A 16,462-nucleotide genomic window follows, 5' to 3' on the forward strand; every position below is an offset into this window, starting at 1 on the left:
CTCTTTGTGCTTTGGAGAATCTGTAAAGGTGCCATACCTTTAACCCCACACTCAGAAGGCAGGCGGGTGGGCCTCTGAGTTCAAAGCTAGCCTGATCTGTACAGAATAATCCTATGAACAGGAATCTAGAATAAGATACTGCTGAATCATTGTATAACACTAAGACAGAATCTAACAAACAGGGCACTCTGGGTTCACGGAGACTTGAGTTTGTAAATGCAGGCCTTGGAGTGCTCTGGATTTGATGAGGCTTTACCCAGGCAGACTCTTGCTCAGATTCAGCCACCAATGAAATTGCCCAATCCAGAATGTTCTGCTTTGAAGCTATTTTAACACACATGTGAAGTCTTATTGCTGGAGCCCTAAAGACGGAAGGCTTTAGCTTATGCCTTGGCCTTCTTCACCCACCTCTTGCTTGACTCACAGAAGGGCTTTGCCCGAAGTTTCTGGGTGAAGGCTGGTGGGATGGCTCAGCAAGTAAAGCTGCTTGTAATCAGGCCTGACCACTTAGTTCGATTCCTGGGACACATGGTGGAGAGAGCCTGTTGTCCTCTAACCTTGGAGCAGAGCAGACACATGGAGGCACACAAAAACTTAAATGGGCTGGAGAGATGGCTCAGAGATTAGCAGCACTTGCTGTTCTTCCAGAGGACCTGGGTTGAATTCCCAGCACTCACGTGAATCACAAACATCTGTAAATCTAATTCAGGGGACCTAACACTCTTGTGGTCTCCAAGAACATCAGGCATGCACATGGTGCATGGACATACATACAGGCCAAACACCCACACATATAAAATAAGCTAGTTGGCAGTGTGGGGATGGCAGCGGTGGCAGCACGTACCTTTAATCCAAGCACTCGGGAGGTAGAAGCAGGCAGATCTCTGTGAATTCACGGGCAGCCTGATCTACAGAGTGAGTTCCAGGACAGCCAAGGATACACAGAGAAACCCTGTCTTGAAAAACAAAGAAAAAAGGACTGGAGAGGTGGCTCAGTGGCTAAGAGCATTGACTGTTCTCCAGAGGTCCTGAGTTCAATTTCCAGCAACCACATGGTGGCTCACAACCATCTGTAATGAGATCTGATACCCTCTTCTGGTGTGTCTGAAGACAGCAACAGTCTACTCACATTTAAACAAACAAAATATATATATACATACATGTGTATATATATATATATACACACACACACATATATATATATATACACACACATGTATATATATATATACACACACATACACACACACATACCAAAAGAAAAAAGAAAAACAAAGAAACAATCCATAAAAACAAAAAAAGGGACTTTCCCAGACTATAATGAAGGTCTTTATCCTACACTAACCGATTGTTTTGGAGACAAGGAATGTCCTCTGAAATGCCCTGCAAATGATTATTATCAACATGTCCTTTCACAATGATACCTCAATTCTATTTCAGCAGTATCTTTGTTTCATTTCCTATGGTGATGGGGCCTGAACCCAGGGCCCTGAATGTCAGGCAAGTGCTCTACAACTGAGCCACACACACATACATCCAATAAGGGTTTTGTTGTTGTTTTGTTTCTTTTAATTTTGAGACAGTTTCTCTAGGTAGCCTGGGCTGGCCTTGCACTCAGAATCTTCTATCTTGGCCTTCCACGTGCTGGAATTATAGACATGAGCTACCATTAGTTTAAGAAACTGGAACTTTTTTTTTGCCACTGTGGTTGAGTGCTTGGGTTGTACGCAGTAGAGGCCAGGCACAGTGGCACTTATCTGAATCTATATCCCCAGGAGACTGAGGTGGAGGCCAGCCTGGGCTACACAAGCAGTCTTTGCAGTTGTGTCCAACCCTCATTCCCCAAAAGAAAAGAAAGCAAAGCAGAGATCTTCACAAGGTAGGCCTGACTTAACACCATCTTATAATCCAGAACTCTGTCTTCAACACAGAAATGGACTCTTCCAGAATGAGTCAATCTCCAGATGCCTAGTGTCTGAGGCAACTGCTGTCCTGAGACTTCATAGTGTACGCCACTAGGGACTTCTGCAGCCATCTCTGCACCTACAGCAAAGCACCCTGGAGAATGTCATGCCCTAGTCCCAAGCCTATGGGAGACAGAACTCAGGCTCACAACCAGGGCAAGATTTCAGTTACAAAAGCCACTTAGACCAACACTGAAACCTCCCATGATCACCATAGCACAGTGCATTTAAATGTGAGCCACATGTGAAGAAATAGCGACTGCAGGCTCATTTCTAGGTAGCTCATGACCCTTGGGACCTGAGCACAGCATGCTGTGCCCTTCTCTGCTCTTTCCTTACTCTATCTAGTTTGATGACCCAGATCTGTTTCCTGTTCTCTGATGCCCATTCCTATGACTAATACAAAAACTATAGCAGTGGCACTTGCACCCTTAGGACTCTGTGGCATCCAACTTCATTTAATAGGTAAAGGAGCAGGTCTCTTCATGAGTATCCTTCCACCTGGATCTGCCAGCTCTCCTCATCCTGCCATCTCATGTGCCCAATCCCTACCCCCAGGAACTTCCGGTAAGGGCTGGACACACTAAGAGAGCAGGTACAGAGCCTCTAGGAGTGTAGTGCTGGGTTGGAAAGTAATTCCCCGCTCCTCTGCAATGACTCAGACCAAGCCAGAAATATTATGTGAAGGAACAGGCAAGCCCCACCCTCAAGGCTCTCAGATGTCATTGGCTGCTCTGCCACTTTATGATCACGTTGCCATGACAGCCCAGTGTAGCAGGTTTCCAACGAAACCTGCCCGCACTTGGTAATTACACACACAATGAGCACAATCCTGGGATTCTGAGAAGACGGCCCCTTCAGGATCTAAGCTCCACTGTGCAAGGGCACCTCCCACTGCACACAAATGGCTTTCTTTCCCAACTTTGGATTAACTGTGAGACAAAGATAAAGGGAAACTGGAGCAGTTCCTATAATAGGAGTTTGCAGGAACCTGGCTCATAGACACATATTTACAGTGGGGTGGGGTTGAGAATGAAATAGTAGTGCCTTGGACAATGAGACACCTGAGAACTAAAGGTGCTCCAGACACTTTCCCAAGCTTGCTGGGGTTCTGCTGAGAAAGGCAGAGGCCGAGCATCTTGTGCACTTTGTGTGGTGTAAATGTTGACAGATTCCATTCTCTCTGTTTTTGAGCCACATTAGCTGCTCTACCTCCCTCTTGCCACCAACCCATTTCTCTTCCAAGAAACAGAGCCAGTATATAGTGTGGGTCTCCACGGGCCAGGCTACAAAGTCCCAACCAAGGCAACTCCCTAGGGGCAAACCTGGCAAAGGGTATCCATAGAAGCTAGGAAGTAGAGCAGTTACTAAATTAAAGTTTAAGAATTGATAATTTTAAAAAGGCAGCCAGCTCATTCAGGGGAGAAGATGAACAGGGCTCAGCATGAGTTCCTTACAAAATCAGCACATCACTATTTCTGGTCCTGGGTAAAATTGAGAAAGGGCAGAGAGTGGCACCCTCACACAGCACAGTAAGCTCAAATAGCTTATGCAGGACAGTCTCTGGGAGACCCTGACAACACGGAGCTCATCACAGTCTAAATAAGGACTCCGCTTATTGTCAGTGCTCAGCAACAGTAAACTTGTCACAGTAAAGTCCCTGAGTACTGGTGCAGACTAGATAAGCACTTTCAGGAAGACTCAGGGTGACATTTGGGGCCATCTATTATATGCCAAGCACTGAGCAGACTTATGCTGCTTTTTGAATAAGGGAGAAGATTCAGGAATGAAACTTAGGGGTTGAATGAATAAAGCTGTGCATGCTGCAGCCAGTCCCATAAACAGCCTCCTGAAGGAAGGAAGCAAGGTTCCAGAAAGGTCAGGGTCAAGCCTCAGCTCTTCCTCTCAAGTAATCCTGGACAAATTACAGAACTTCCTGATCTTTACTTCTCCCACCTCCAAATGGGGAGTGCTTCCACCTACCTTGGCTCCTGGGAGGTCTGGATGCAAGGTTGAAAGGTCCCGACACTTGGCCGACCTGGTGGCCATGGTCAGTTCAAGAGTCACCAGCCTCTCCCCGTCCATGACTCCAGGCTCTCCCAGATCCTAGCCCAATCCCTGAACTTCCTCTGGACCTAAGGGAAGCCATGGCCCACCAGGCAACAGGAATGTGACCTTCAAGATTCAGATCCTAGTCCAATCCCTGAACTTCCTCAGGACCTGAGGGAAACCATGACACCCACCAGGCAACAGGAATGTGACCTTCAAGATGCTGACATGATCTGTCACCTTTCAGTCTGCTGTAGTGACACACACTTTTAATCCTAGAACTTAGGCAGAGGCAAGCAGATCTCTATGAGCTTGGAGGTCAGCCTGGTCTATATAATGAGTTACAGGGCAGCTGGCGATACATAGTGAGACCCTGTCTAAATTTGAGGCACCCACCTTCTCTTTCAACTGAACCAGTCACATTCTTCACATAAGTGAAGATAATATAAACTTTAGTTTGTCACTTTCAAATGGCTTGCTCGGTGAAACAGACACTCCTGAGGCTAATCTGCTGAAGGAAACCCTTCCCGTCAATGACCAAGCAGGTGCAGTCACAGTGTAAAGAAAGTTTTCAGTGGTGACAGACATCTTGGACCAAATCTGTAGCCTTCCTCATCACTCACCATTTCTCCGATACCAAACTGGATTTTTTTTTTTAAGTTCTCCCTCCCACACCCATTCTTTCTCTCCCTTCTGGGAAAATGATCCCAGCCCAGCCCCTAAACTATTATGTCCTCTTGAAGGTGCTGTTACCTTAGGAAACTGTTCTGCAGGTCCGACCACCAGCAAGATGGTGGGTCTCTTTTCCGTGGCCTCAGCCCTTCCGTTTTGTTTCCCCAAAAAGGTGGACATCTGGTCTCCCCGAGCAGGGGCCTGAGTGCCTCTGACTCCATGATCGATGCCCTCTCTGGAGTCCTGGCACTCAGCTCTAGGGAGAAAGCTAGACAGAAAGTGCCACAGCATCTGTAGCATTCCGGCCTCCTCCAAATGCCACTGCTGATGACTGCTCACTTCTTAGGGATGTGACCACAATACCACGGGCCTTTAGCTACACAGCTGTCTGGGGAGTTTCCAGGCTGAAGCTCTACATGCAGGGGCTGGTTCTGCTTTTTCAAATTCGCTCGCTCGTGCCTAGCCTGAGAAGTAGCTTACTCAGGGAGCCTCCCCAGCTGCTGGCAATGAGAGGACCAGCAGGGCTACTTCGAACAAAACTCACTTCAGCAGGCGGGGGATCAAAGACCTGGCTCCTTTTTTGTTCTTTTTGTAAAGCAAAAATAATATCCAGATAGACCTCTCCCGGAGACGGAAACAACTTGGGCTCCCAGTCATTCAGCCGTCCTCGCTCAATCCGTAAACCTAGGACAGAGCATCTAGTCTGCATCTCACTGCAGCAGGACCTGGCCAATCACCTCTGCCGACACTACTGGGTTCATTATTCAGCACCAACCCTCCAATCACAGGCGGAGTATTTCCTGCTTGTAGCCCAGCTAGTCCACCGGGAGTTACAGACCAGGTTCATTTTGCAGAATCTGAGCAGGCTCATCTTTAGAAGCAACTTCCCGTTCTCTCCAGGGTAGCTTCCAGAATGCCCGACCACATTCAATGTGATCCAGGGTCCTTAGCAACACCTCAAGCGACTAACACCGCTCCCTCTTCCCATTATTCAATTTACTCCAACCCAAGCCTAGCAGATAGCAAGGCTCAATTGATAGTTGTCTCCAGGAGATCGCATTGACTTGTCAGCCAGAAAGACTGCCCACCCGTTTACCCCCAGTCCCTCAAACCAGATCCAGACTTACATTTGTCCACTTCGCTGGGCAAATGACCATGATTAATCTTTAGCAGTTTTTAGTTTAACAGCAGACAAATGTAGAGACCAACTATCATCCCTCCCAATGGAGATCCAAGTGTTCACTATCATTCTATTTTTAAAATGTAAGCCCAAGCCTGGGCTGATGGCTAAAGCTGGTAAAGGTACCTGCCAAGGCATGCTGATCTGAGTGAGATCTCGAACCCACAGCAGGAGCAAAGAATCTATTCCTCACACGAGTGCCCACAAATATTGACATGCACAGCACATACTTACACAAATACATAAATAAAATTATATTAAAAGATGCACCACCACCCCAAGCTCATTAAACTTGGGAGAGGATGGGGATACCTACGACCCACCCACTACTACAAGAAAAGAAATGTAGCTACAGGTACCAGCTCTCCAAAGGTCCAGCCTTCTACATTGCAGCCCCAAATTTAGCTTATTCTGTAAATACATTTGCACATGTGAGAAATACATAGAAACTCACAAATAAACACGGTCGTACACACATATCTTCATTATGTATGAAATAATTTCCCAAACTGTTGCTTTTAAGTTGCACCTAAACTGTTATTTTCCTTTATTTTTGAGAATTCCATAATGTATGTTTGCTTTGGTTTCTCAAGACAGGATTTCTTGGTGTAGCCCTGGCTGTCCTGGAACTCACTCTGTAGACCAGGCTGGCCTCGAACTCAGAAATCCGCCTGCCTCCGCCTCCCAAGTGCTGGGATCAAAGGCGTCTTTAAAGGTGGTCACCGCCCGGCTCTGTGTCAAGATTTTTAATAAAATGTGCAAGGGTGTTTTGCCTACATTGTATCTGTGTACCACATACATGCCAGATGCCCAAAGAAGCTAGAACAGGGTGTCAGATCCCCGACAGAGCTATAGATGGTTGTGAGCCACCATGTGGGTGCTGGGAATTGAATCCAGGCCCCCTGCAAGAACAGCCAGTGCTTTTAACTGCTGAGCCATCTCTCCAGCCTTTGTTTTTTGAGATAGTCTTAACTATGTCACCCTGGTTAGCCTTGATCTATGTAGACCAGGATGGCCTCAAATCACAGAGATCCATTTACCTCTGCCTCCTAAGTGCTGGGACTAAAGCATGCATCACCACGCCCAGCTAAATTTGTCCACATTTTACCTGTTTTGTGTATAAGTAAATGCATATGTGTGGGCAGGCATTCACCGAGGCATGTATGTGGAAGTCAGAGGGCAACTTACTCTAGTTGCTTCTCTTCTACCATGTGAATCCTGAGGAATCAGACTCAGATCATCAGGTTTGGTAGCCTCTGAGCAATCTTGCCAGCCCAACAACTGACTCTTAAAAGAACAGGCATCTAAATTATGGCATACCCATACAACAAACCCTTACGCAAGGGTTAAAAACAAGACAGCTCTTACAGTGTGCCATTATGGGATGATCTGAAGATAAAATCTGTACAATAAAAAAAATGTTATTTCTATATTTTTATATAGGACAGTTACCTCTGAAAAAGGCCACTAAATTTAAGAGGGCAGGGGCAAAGATTTACTTAGGATTATGAGTGAAAGCTGCCCAACAAGTTTAACAACTTAAGTTTAACAACTGCTTCTACATTTCTTCTACCACATGGGTCCCAGGGAGTAAGTGACATAAAGCGTAGCGGCAAGCATCTTCATCCACTGAGGCATCTTTCTGGGCCCTGGAAGATTTAATTTCACTGAATATTCTCTTCTGTCTTGCAAAAGCAAAAGCTGGGCCTGACGGAAGCTCATATACAAACATCCATAACTATTTCAAAGGACACTGCCAGGCCAGAGAGCAGCCTGCCTGACTAAGGCTCCCTAGGCCTGCGGGGCAGGTGGGAGACAAATGTAACTGTCTTCAGACTGTAGGCTGAAATTCCAGCCATCACCTACCAGCTCTGAGATCTTAAGTTACTTTAGTAGTATATGCTTTATAAAAATAAAAATTGGGCTGGAGAGATGACTCAGCGGTTAAGAGCACTGACTGCTCTTCTGAAGGTCCTGAGTTCAAATCCCAGCAACCACATGGTGGCTCACAATCATCCGTAATGAGATCTGACGCCCTCTTCTGGTGTGTCTGAAGACAGCTACAGTGTACTTACATATAATAATAAAAAAATCTTTAAAAAAATAAAAATTAAAATCATCAGGTGGTGGCAGTGTATGCCTTTAATCCTAGGATTGAATCTAGAGCCTCTGTTAACAAGCGCTCTATTGATGAGTTCTATGGAAAGCAATTTTTTTTTTCAAGGCAGGGTTTCTCTGTGTAGCCCTGACTGCCCTGGAACTTGCTCTGTAGACTGGGATGGCATCAAACTTACAGAGACCCACCAGCCTTTGCCTCCCAAAGTGCTGGGGTTAAAGGTGTGGGACACCACTGCCTGACGAAAGCATTTTTTAAAAAAAACAAAACAAAATAAAAAAACTTTTTTCATTTTTTTTTAAATATTTTTAAAGATTTATTTATTATTATATCTAAGTACACTGTAGCTGTCTTCAGACAGGGCGTCAGATCTCATTATGGATGGTTGTGAGCCACCATGTGGTTGCTGGGATTTGAACTCAGGACCTTTGGAAGAGCAGTCAGTGCTCTTTAGCCGCTGAGCCATCTCACCAGCCCCCAACTTTTTTCATTTTTGGAAAGTGTCTCTTTCTAAGTTGCTCAGGCTACCCTTGAACCCATTCTCTATCAGATAGGCCTTAAACTCTTGGTCCTCTTGCTGTTTTTGCTGTACCCCACAAGAAACTGAATTTATAGACCTTTGCCACCAGGCCCAACTCTGATTCGATATTCTTATGTGAACGTTTGTTTGTTACTTTGAGTCAGTCTAGAGCCAAGACCCCTAGATAAATACATCAATCATACATATATATATATGATATATATTGTATCATTCACACACATACACATACATATATAGTCCTGGAGACTGAATTTAGGGCAAAGGCACATCCTTAGCCTAACAAGTCCACTCTTTCATAAACCTGAGTGGTGTTTAGGCACAGAGAGGCTGAAGACGTGGAGGAAGTGGTGTTTGGGGCTCCCACCTATAAATCCCGCTTATGTAGGTGTTGGCTGAAATTGAATAGATTTTTCCAGACCATGGAGCTGAGTTACAAACACTAGGGCTTCCAGCCAGGACAGGGCATCAAGGAACTAATTCACACCTTCCTGTGTGTAACAAGAAAAAACTAAGAATACATGAAGTAATGTTTTCAAGCCACTGAACAGGCACAAAGGACACCACTTCCTGAGAAATGTGTATGGATGAGGCAATTCCTAGCACTGCCATAGCTTCCTGCTGCAAGTTCCCAGGCTCTCATGAAAAGGAAGAGCTTGAACAGAGCTGGGCAACCCTCCCAATATGAAAGAGCAGAGGCCGCTACCAGAGCAGTCTGAGTATTCAGAACAGAGTACCAAAGAGAAGACAGCTGCAGAGCTGCAAAGGGTCCCCTAGGAGTCACAACACACCACTGAGCTCACAGAAATGGTCCTGACCTCCCAGCCAGGGTGAAAACCTCATCACACAGAGTTTAAGGAATAACACTAAGGAGGGTCTGGCTTTGTACGTGGGGAAAGTTAGACTGCACCTATCAAAGTAAGCCCTTTGATATTCAATTTGTTTCAAATAATCACACCCAGACTAACACTTAAGAAGACTATCTATAGGGTCAGGCAGTGGTGGCGTATGCCTTTGATCCCAGCACTTGGGAGGCAGAGGCGGGTGGATTTCTGAGATCGAGGCCAGCCTGGTCTACAAAGTGAGCTCCAGGACAGCCAGGGCTATACAAAGAACCCCTGTCTCAAAAAACCAAAAAAAAAAAAAAAAAAAAAAAAAAAAAAAAGGAGTATCTATAGGAATAGGAATACAAAGTTAGCTGGCATTCAATAGGGTAAAATCCAGAGTCAGGCCTACTTGTATAGCGTTTCAGTTACCATCAGTGGCTGAAGTAGGAAGATCAAACATTCAAGAACAGTCTCCATGACCTTAGCTTTCACTGTAAGTCAGGAAAGAACAAACCAAACACAAAGGAATAAATTAGGCCAGGAAGCCACAACTTACGTATCACACTCTCCCTTCACTTGCACAGACCAGGATCATGGAGCTGTGGTTTACGGAGTGCTTTGCCAATATTGTATTAAACGCTTCTACCTCTGCGGCATATCTCTCATTTTCCCGGTGGTTAATACAGTCCATTTCTTATGCCATAGCATCTAAATCAGAACACTAGGGAGATCACTGGTTTCCTGTGGGTTACCTGTCAATTACAACTCTAAGTCTGCTTCCCTCAGCTTCGTGGGTATGAGGCCCACCTGCAGGTTGGGGTGGGGGGGGTCCAGAGTGGGGCTGGCACAGCCAGCTTCCTATATCTGCCACCTCGGCACAGCAGCTCACTCAAAAGAGGGTGATCACCTGCACCCACCACTCAAGAACCTAGAAAACAGCCTGAATGGATGAAAGCCTGTTAGAAAAAGACCCTAAGGGAATGGACCTAGTGGCAAACAGTCAAATGGCTTACTGCAAATCACCAGAGAAATTGTGCAAGGTAGAATGTGCTAGCACATCACACAGGACACCTGTGGAGGGCCGTGGAAGTCTCGAAGCACTATGGTATTTGCACCCATGCTGGCAATGCCACCTCAATCTCCAAGTCTCGTCTACCTCTTTAACTACCTACCACTCCTCTTGTATTATTTTCATCTTTGCCTGCCATTCAGAACCGGTGTTGTCAGAGGGAAGACTATCAACACTTTTTAATTAAATAATGAAACCAGACTTCATTTGACAGAAAGCCAGCTTGATTTGGGTGACTGGTTTCATAATGAGGACTGGTTATGCCAACAAGGTCAGAGGAAGGGCCTTGTCTACCAGCTAAATGGGTCAAACCTGAAGCTCTAGGTCAGTGGTTTTCAACCTTCCTAATGTTGTGACCCTTTAATACAGTTTCTCATGTTGTAGTGACCACCAACCATAAAGTTATTTCGTTGCTACTTCATAAATGTAAGTTTTTTTTTTTCGAGACAGGGTTTCTCTGTATAGCCCTGGCTGTCCTGGAACTCAGAAATCCTCCTGCCTCTGCCTCCCAAGTGCTGGGATTAAAGGTGTGCCCCACTACCGCCCAGCTTGTTATGAATCTTAATGTAAATATTCTGAAATGTAGAATATTTGATAGTCAACCCCTGTGAAATGATAGTTCAACTCCTCTCCAAAGGGATCTCCATCCACAGATTGAGAACCACTGCTCTAAGGTGTTTTTTTTTTTTTTTTTACCAAAACCAGAACTGAAAGCAACAAACAAAAGATGCAAAATGTGCAAAGAGCCAGCCACTGGAGCTCAAAGCCACGTGGTCATGATTTACTATTTCAGAGGCACAACTGCCTAGGCTGAAATGGATCAACCAGCTAATTCAATTGAGATCCTCCCTAAGCCACCCAATGGGAGCCAGAGTTCCCGAATGTAAGGCAGAGAGTGTGGACTGAACCCTCCTGCCAGAGACTCAGCCTTCATTGGAGACTGAGGAACCAGCGCTTGGCCCCCTGGTACTGCTCAAGGTGGCAGTGATGAAGAAAATGGAATCCCCTAACCGGCATCTTAGCAAGCAACCCTGGAAACGCCTGACTGTGGCAGAGAACAAGAAGTCTACACAGCAGTCTCTCTGAATGCTGGCTCCTGCTGCTGAAAAGCCCGTCCCCATCGAGGGCCCTCGTTCAAGGTGGATGCCTTTTAACAAAGATGTCTTTTTTTCTTCTCTAAAAGAAAAACAAAGTGTACAAAAGCAATTTTAAGCACAAGACTCTTGAGCCCTAGGATAAGAATGAAACCAGTCTGCACTGGAACACATCATAATCTACGTTCTTCCAAGACCATGGTTCTCACTCAGATTAGATTATCTGTCCTGTGTATTATACATCTGAAGAGAATGCGGATATAAACTGAAACCAGCATGTAAAATCCCACTTGCCTAAAATGATCAGAAACTTCCCACCTATGCCCATCTGACATACCAAGTCTCCTTGAGGACTCTGACCTTCCTCTCTCTTATGTCAAGAGGCAGACCTGAAGACTCAGTGGTACAGTATTTGCCTCTTTGCACTAGGCCCTGTGACTTCATCCCTAGAGCTGCCAAAAACAATGTTTTTAGTTTCTCAAATCCAAAACCATTTGACTTGTGATCAAGCTAGATCAGGCTGTGCCACCTGCAGTCTCAGCACATGAGAGACAGAGGCAGGAGGATTATTTGAGCCCAGATATTCCCAGCTAACAGGGATAACACAGCAGAGTCAAACAGAACCATCTTCACTTTCCAAGCCCGCCTGTGGGGCACCGTTCAGGACTATGGCTCAAGAGCAAGAAGAGCCCAGCCATGATGGCACAGCACTAAGAAGACAAAGGCAGGCCCATCTCTGTGTATTCAAGGCCCAGCAGGATAAATGCTGAGCTTCTGTTTCAAAAATAAACAAATAGCAGGAAGGACAATCCACCCAGAGGTGGCCTTCTCCAGACAGCCCAGCTGCTAAGGGAAGTTGGGAGAAGTCTAAGAATGGCTGGTTTGAACTAGACTGGCTCTTGGAAACAATTAGAAATAGACTTAACTATGGAATTATTTACTTTTGATCCTATTTTTTCCTTTTCTATAAGTTAAAGACAAAGAAACTCTAGTAAACAAAATACAACTATAATGTGAAAGGCAAACGGGTTCAAAAATGAACTGTGTCCCAGTGTGTTACTGTGGAGTGCTACAGGAGTTTCCCTCCAACACCTCCATAGAACCCTGGATAAGCCATGTAACCTCCTCGGTAAGCACAGTGTGGAGGCTGAACTTGAATGTGTTCCAGATCTAACATCCTATGGGTTCAAAGTCCACCAGAAGGTAACATTAACAGCAGGCACAAATGGCTGTGAACAACTATAATCCCAATACTTGATGGGGGTGGAGACAGGAGGAGCCTGAGTTCTGGCAGCCTGGGCTACATAGCAAGACCACTAAATACATACATACATACATACATACATACATACATACGTATAGCAAGATGGTAGTGGTGGTGGCAGGGGCACAAGCCTTTTTCTCCCAGCACTCCAGAGGCAGAGGCAGGCAAATCTGAGATCAAGCCAACCTGGTCTACAAAGTATGTTCCAGGACAGCCAGGGCTACAGACAGAAACACTGCCCCCCCACCACCACCCCCAACAACAACAAAATCTAAATAGCTACCTACAAATACATATATATGATACTAACCAAAAGCAAAAGCAGTGTTTCATCATGTAGAGATGAGCCAAGGGCCAAGAGGATTTAGGAATCTACTGTCACCAGTTTCATCCAACAGGATGATTCAAGTGTGTCACATAACTGATCTAAACTCCTCTCTTGGGCTAGGGGTGTGGCTCTGTGTAAGAACATTGGCCTAGCATGGGCAAGGCCCAAGGTCTGACCCCCAGCAAGGCACAAAACCAGAATGAACCTCCTCTACTGTTTTCACCACTGGCCCTTCAATAGCTTCAGAATGTCCCCAGGAAGTTACTAGGGCTTGGGCTTTAGTGAGAACTCTAACTGCAGGGTGGAGGGAAGCTGGAGGAGTTAAGCCAAGGGGTGGATGGGACAACCAGGAAAGCTCAGGAACCAGCTGGATTAGGGACACCTTCTTCATTGCTCCAGTAGGCCTACCTCGTTTTCTGTGTCTTGTCAGGTTTTCTCTGTCCTAAACATTGAAGCAGCATTACTCCTCGAGGCACCTGAACATGTTCAGGAGGCTTAAGTGCTGAGCTAAGTATGCACACCTGTGTCAATGTCAGAAGCTGAGAGCAACTTGTAAAGTTCTTCATCTGTTCTTACACTAGTGGCCTTGAACTTGCAATCCTACCTCCTGAGTGTCGGGGTCACTGCACCTAGTGTAATATAAAAACTTTAAGGGCAAGTCCGTGTCCTGTAGGAGAAAGGAGACTGTGTACTGAACTACATTGGGCAGAACCAAAATAGTGGGTTTGGGTACTGACTGGCCCAACTTCTAGGCCTCAGACTCACACCTGTAAAATAGTGCTGACAGGTAACTAAGTTGTCTTCCCAACTTCAAAATCATCTCTGAAATTGAGGCAAGACTGCCATGGCTAATAAAATAGCAAAAGGCGTGCGTATATCGTCAGTGTTGTGGGGGTCTGTGTCCTAAGAAACCTTTGGACTAACCATGTACATGTACATGCACATGCTGGTCCTTCAGAGTTTCTTCACTTTAACTTCCCAATGTTCACAAGCCCAGGCTTCTCAGAACCCATATCTGCTTCCAAACCGCTTTAGCTTGTAGGTGAGCCTGTCCTCACTGCCACATCCCTTTACTACCAATAGCCAGACTGTACCTTTCACTCTTCATCTCAGTAAACTGGAGGCGGATGCACAGTTAACCAATTTGAGGTATTGTGGTTTTGTTTTGTTTTGTTTTGTTTTTTGAGATAGGGTTTCTCTGTGTAGCCCTGGCTGTCCTGGAATTCACACTCTGTAGACCAGGCTGGCCTCGAACTCAGAAATCTGCCTGCCTCTGCCTCCCAAGTGCTGGGATTAAAGGCATGCGCCACCACCGCCCAGCAGTATTGTGTTCTTAAACAATCAATGGGAAGAAAGCTACCTGGACCCAATATGGAGGCGCACACCTACAGTTCCTGCTATTTGGAAGGCCAAGGACAATTGCCTAGGCTGCAGAATAATTTAAAGGCCAGTCTGGGCAACTTGGTGGAATCCAATCTGATACCCCCTCTTCAGCCTCTACAGGCACCAGATACATGATGCTCATACATACATACATGTATGCAAGCAAACATTCACAGAGAACATAAAGTCTGAAGAAAAAAAAAGATTATAATTTTTAACATTAAAAAAAGAAACCCTGGCTGGGGGAGGTGGCGCACACCTATAATCCCAGCACTTGGGAGGCAGAGGCAGGCAGATTTCTGAGTTTGAGGCCAGCTTGGTCTACAGAGTGAGTTCCAGGACAGCCAGGGCTACACTGTCTTGAAAAACCCTGTCTTGAAAAACCAAACAAACAAAAAAGAAACCCAAGCCTGGAGGATAGCTGAGCAGTGGTGGCATACAACTTTATTTGAAGCACTCAGGAGGGAAAGGCAGACAGACCTCTAAGTTCCAGGCCAGCTTGGTCTTCAGAGCAACAGCCAGGGCTACAGAGAAACACGGTCTTGAAAAAAATAAGAAGCTAGTAGAGGATCCCTCATTCCCCAAACCCGTGGTAGAGTCAGGATTTAATGCCTGTTGCTCCAAAGCCTGCTCTTTCCTCCCCATCATGTAGCACTAAAATTAGTTCACGAAGTAGACCGCTTGGGGTAAGACCTAGAACAAAGGTGGTGTTCAAAACCTAGGGACTTGCAGTGATAAGGCGGGACATTTCTTTGATCTCCCAGACAAAGGCAACAGGTGTCACAGCATGACTCATTTGCAAGCTTCCTGGTGGCCCGAATGAAGAGGGAGCAAGGGGTTTGGGTGAAGAGACAAAGTTTGACTGCTGTTTTGACACAAATTAGAGTCACCAGGGAAGAGGGAACTTCAAACTGATGGTTTTTCTTTAATTGCTAATTTATACACTGCAGGCAGTGCCATCTTTAGGCAGGTGGGCCTGGCTGCCTTAAAAAAAAAAAAACTAGGTGAACAAGCCACAGGAAGGTGGCCAGTAAGCCTTTGTGGCCTCTGCTTCAGGTCTTGCCTCTAGGTTCCTAATGTCCAGGACCATATCATGGATTCATAAACCAAATAAACCCTTCCTTCCCCCAAGCTGGTTTCAGTCAGCGCTTTCACAGCAACAGAAAACAAGAGATGGCTCAGTGGTTAAGAGCACTGACTGCTCTTCCAAAGGCCCTGAGTTCAAATCCCAGCAACCACATGGTTGCTCACAGCCATCTGTAATGAGATCTGCCACCTTCTTCTGGTGTGTCTGAAACTATACTCACATAAATAAAATAAATCTTTTAAAAAAAAAAGTCAAATTAACGAATTAGCAAAAAAACAAAAAACAAAAAAGACAGTAATCACCTGGCTGGTGAGATGGCTCAGCGGGTAAGAGCACTGATTGCTCTTCTAAAGGTCATGAGTTCAAATCCCAGCAACCACATGGTGGCTCACAACCACCCATAATGAGATCTGACGCCCTCTTCTGGTGCGTCTGAAGACAGCTACAGTGTACTTACAATAAATAAATAATAAAAAAATAAAAATAAAAAAGATCCCAGATTCTTTAAAAAAAGAAAGAAAGAAAGAAAGAAAGAAAGAAAGAAAGAAACAAAGAAAGAAAGGAAGAAAGAAAGAGCCGGGCGGTGGTGGTGCATGCCTTTAATTCCAGCACTTGGGAGGCAGAGGCAGGCGAATTTCTGAGTTCGAGGCCAGCCCTGGTCTACAGAACTCAGGACAGCCGGGGCTATACAGAGAAACCCTGTCTCAAAAAACCAAAAAAAAAAAAAAGAAAGAAAGAAAGAAAGAAAGAAAGCAACTAGCACGCACATACACACACACAAAACCACCTTCTGAAATGGGAGATAATTACCATACTGATAAAATGATTCTTGGAACTGGGTGGTAGTGGCTTGCGCCTTTGATCCCAGCACTTGGGAGGCAGAGGCAGGCA

At 45.5% G+C, this 16,462-nt stretch overlaps 1 protein-coding gene across 6 annotated transcripts in view; it reads right to left on the reverse strand.

Moving 5' to 3' along the window:
* Slc25a25 (solute carrier family 25 member 25) overlaps positions 1-16,462 on the reverse strand; it is a 35,861-nt gene that overhangs the window by 11,466 nt on the left and 7,933 nt on the right. For 2 of the 6 annotated variants that reach the window (XM_031369829.1, XM_031369830.1), the window contains exon 1: positions 4,767-5,388. The exons of 2 other annotated variants lie outside the window; for them this stretch is intronic. In XM_031369829.1, coding sequence (XP_031225689.1) covers positions 4,767-4,985 — 219 coding nt within the window. In that variant the 5' untranslated portion in view covers positions 4,986-5,388. Of the gene's footprint in view, positions 1-4,766; positions 6,423-16,462 lie in introns of those variants that run through there. 2 more of the 6 variants (XM_031369832.1, XM_031369834.1) reach the window with 2 other exon arrangements.

The sequence above is a fragment of the Mastomys coucha genome, unplaced genomic scaffold (genome assembly GCF_008632895.1).
Source record: "Mastomys coucha isolate ucsf_1 unplaced genomic scaffold, UCSF_Mcou_1 pScaffold15, whole genome shotgun sequence".
Classification (NCBI taxonomy): Eukaryota; Metazoa; Chordata; class Mammalia; order Rodentia; family Muridae; genus Mastomys; species Mastomys coucha.